At 39.4% G+C, this 2,500-nt stretch overlaps 1 protein-coding gene across 20 annotated transcripts in view; it reads left to right on the top strand.

The window, feature by feature from the left end:
- FOXP2 (forkhead box P2) overlaps positions 1-2,500 on the top strand; it is a 544,701-nt gene that overhangs the window by 505,943 nt on the left and 36,258 nt on the right. For all 20 annotated transcript variants that reach the window (XM_032305207.1, XM_032305212.1, XM_032305203.1 and 17 more), the window contains 2 exons: positions 1-53; positions 1,926-2,009. The exon at positions 1-53 is cut by the window's left edge and continues 35 nt beyond it. In XM_032305207.1, coding sequence (XP_032161098.1) covers positions 1-53; positions 1,926-2,009 — 137 coding nt within the window. The remainder of the gene's footprint in view (positions 54-1,925; positions 2,010-2,500) is intronic.

The raw sequence follows: 2,500 nt of genomic DNA, 5'->3' as shown, positions 1-2,500 counted from the left end.
GCACGGCCCAGTGCCGAGTGCAAATGCAAGTGGTCCAACAACTAGAAATACAGGTTTGTTGGGTGCTTTCTCCACAGGCCCCTTTCTCAGATTTCTGGTGTGTTAAACTGAGCGATGGGCAGATCCCGAGCCTTGTAACACAATATCTGATAGAAGTATCTGGAGTTTTCATTTGTTTGTAAGGATGGCAATGGCTGATGGCTCAGGGTGGGTCACTGTAGTTTAACATTCCTTAACACTTAGACCTCTCTAACCTTTAGAGATTTCAGTATCCCCAAAGAGTCAGCTCTAAGGTCTTTTTCCTCAATAGAATTTAGGCTAAACTCCACAGTTAGATACAATTTTTATCACTGAGACAGTTTTCACAAAGCCGATCTTGACTTGTTCCGTGAGATTTTATAACGTCGCCAAAAAGTCTTTACAATATCACGCCTGTAAGACAGCACCCTGAGAAAAACCTCCTTTTTCTTTTCGACCTCTAGTGTTTTTTCTTTTTCTTTTTTTTTTCTTTTTTAAAAGATTTTATTTATTTATTTGACAGACAGAGATCACAAGCAGGCAGAGAGGCAGGCAGAGAGAGAGGAAGGGAAACAGGCTCCCTGCTGAGCAGAGAGCCTGATGCGGGGCTGGATCCCAGGACTCTGGGATCATGACCTGAGCCAAAGGCAGAGGCTTAACCCACTGAGCCACCCAGGTGCCCCTCTAGTGTTTTTTCAATTAAAGAACTTGCAAAGATTCTTAAGACTTACCTTTACTAGAATAATGGCCGGTCACCTATAATACCATGGACCGTAATACGTATGTGTTGTTTCCGATGCTGCTAGTTTAAGTTTAAAAACGCTTCCGTTGATATTGAAACAAAAATAAATAGAACTCATACAACTGATCTGAAAGCAATTTATCATGCTATGGTTTCTGTTATGTTTTTACCAACCCGTTAAAGCTTTGGCTAATATTTCCTCTTAAAGATTTTTTTTTTTCTCGATCCAACCTAACTTCATTTTATTAAACATACAGTTTTTTATTCTAAGCACATGACGGTGTCTTAAATTATTTTAAATTCATCACGTCACAGCTGTTTTCCAGAGAGTTACTAAAAACATTTTATTTTGACCTGTAAAATAATCAAGAACACGTAAAAAGCATCATGGCCGCTGTAGCTTGAATAGCTTTTTGTAAACCTGTTTACCATTTATGAAGGGTAGACTGAAACACAAGAGTTCAGCTGATGATGCAGACTGCAGTGAAACCAATTATGCCTCTTTTCTTTTTCTTTTCCTTTTTTTTTTTTTTTTTTTTTTTTTTCACTCCCTCTGCTGTGTCTGACTGATGGAAAAGTAAGGTCCGTCAGTTGTAATGAGACCCAGTGCAAGTGTAGATGCCGACTCCCGTGGCAGAGTTCAGCGTTTCACACTGCCTGGTCTCTGTCACTCTATTGAATTAGATTGATGATGGCAGATTGCAGGGGGCACTAACTGGACCTCAGTGGGAATGCATGAAGTGTGTAGACAATCCTGGCAGGCACTTCGCTTTGAGAACCCTTCACCCCTTCACAGCTGTTGGCACTAGTCCATTGCTAACAGTGTCCACAGGACTTTAAAAGACACCGTGGGCCTTCTAATTTATGGTTTCAGTAACTTGTTACTGTCGAGGCAAGTGTGACCTCAATTCTCTTATTGACAAAAAGATGAAGTGTTATTTGTTTTCTCTGACCTTTTAACATAAGGAAAGCTATAAAAGTTTTCCACGCCCCCCCCCCCCATAGCCAAAGTTGCATTTCCTCCCAGATAAGTTCCTACTGACACAGACTTTTATATGCAGGAATCATTACTCTGAGACAAGCTCAGTGATAAGATGTATCACTGCCATAAAATAGCTGTATCAGTCATTTCTAAAACGCTTCTGATCTCACTCTTTCTTAACAGCTTTCTAAAGAACGCGAACGTCTTCAAGCAATGATGACCCACTTGCACATGCGACCCTCAGAGCCCAAACCATCTCCCAAACCTGTAAGTGCATATTGCTTTATAAACAGTAAATAGCTCTACCGATGTCACAGACTAAGAAAATGAACAATTTAGCGACAGTTAGAAAACAATGAGTGTGATGAAAAATATGGCAATAAAATGAAAGTAAAATGCAATCGCTTGTCAAATTGTATGTTTCTTTTAAAGTAATGCTATCTTTTACAAAATCTATCCAATCTACACCGTGGGTGACACTAAACAAAGTACACCTATCAGCGCACAAATCACTGCCTTGAGGCTGAAGCCAGACAGAATATCTTTCTGTGATAGGTTTACAGATATTAAAAGGAAACCCACTTTGAGCAACCCGAAAAGCAGTACAAATCACAAATAGAAAGGTATGTGGTATGCTGAGGAGGACTTAGATCAGTCGTAAGATACATATAAATTGATTTTTTTTTTTAATCGAATGTTTTCTGGAAAATGTCATGGTGTTTTTTGAGCCAATTCTATCCTATTTCTTTGGTTGTGAT

Source organism: Mustela erminea, chromosome 11 (genome assembly GCF_009829155.1).
Source record: "Mustela erminea isolate mMusErm1 chromosome 11, mMusErm1.Pri, whole genome shotgun sequence".
Lineage (NCBI taxonomy): Eukaryota > Metazoa > Chordata > Mammalia > Carnivora > Mustelidae > Mustela > Mustela erminea.
The sequence above is the reverse complement of the archived record's forward strand: the minus strand, read 5'-3'. Positions and strand labels throughout refer to the sequence as shown.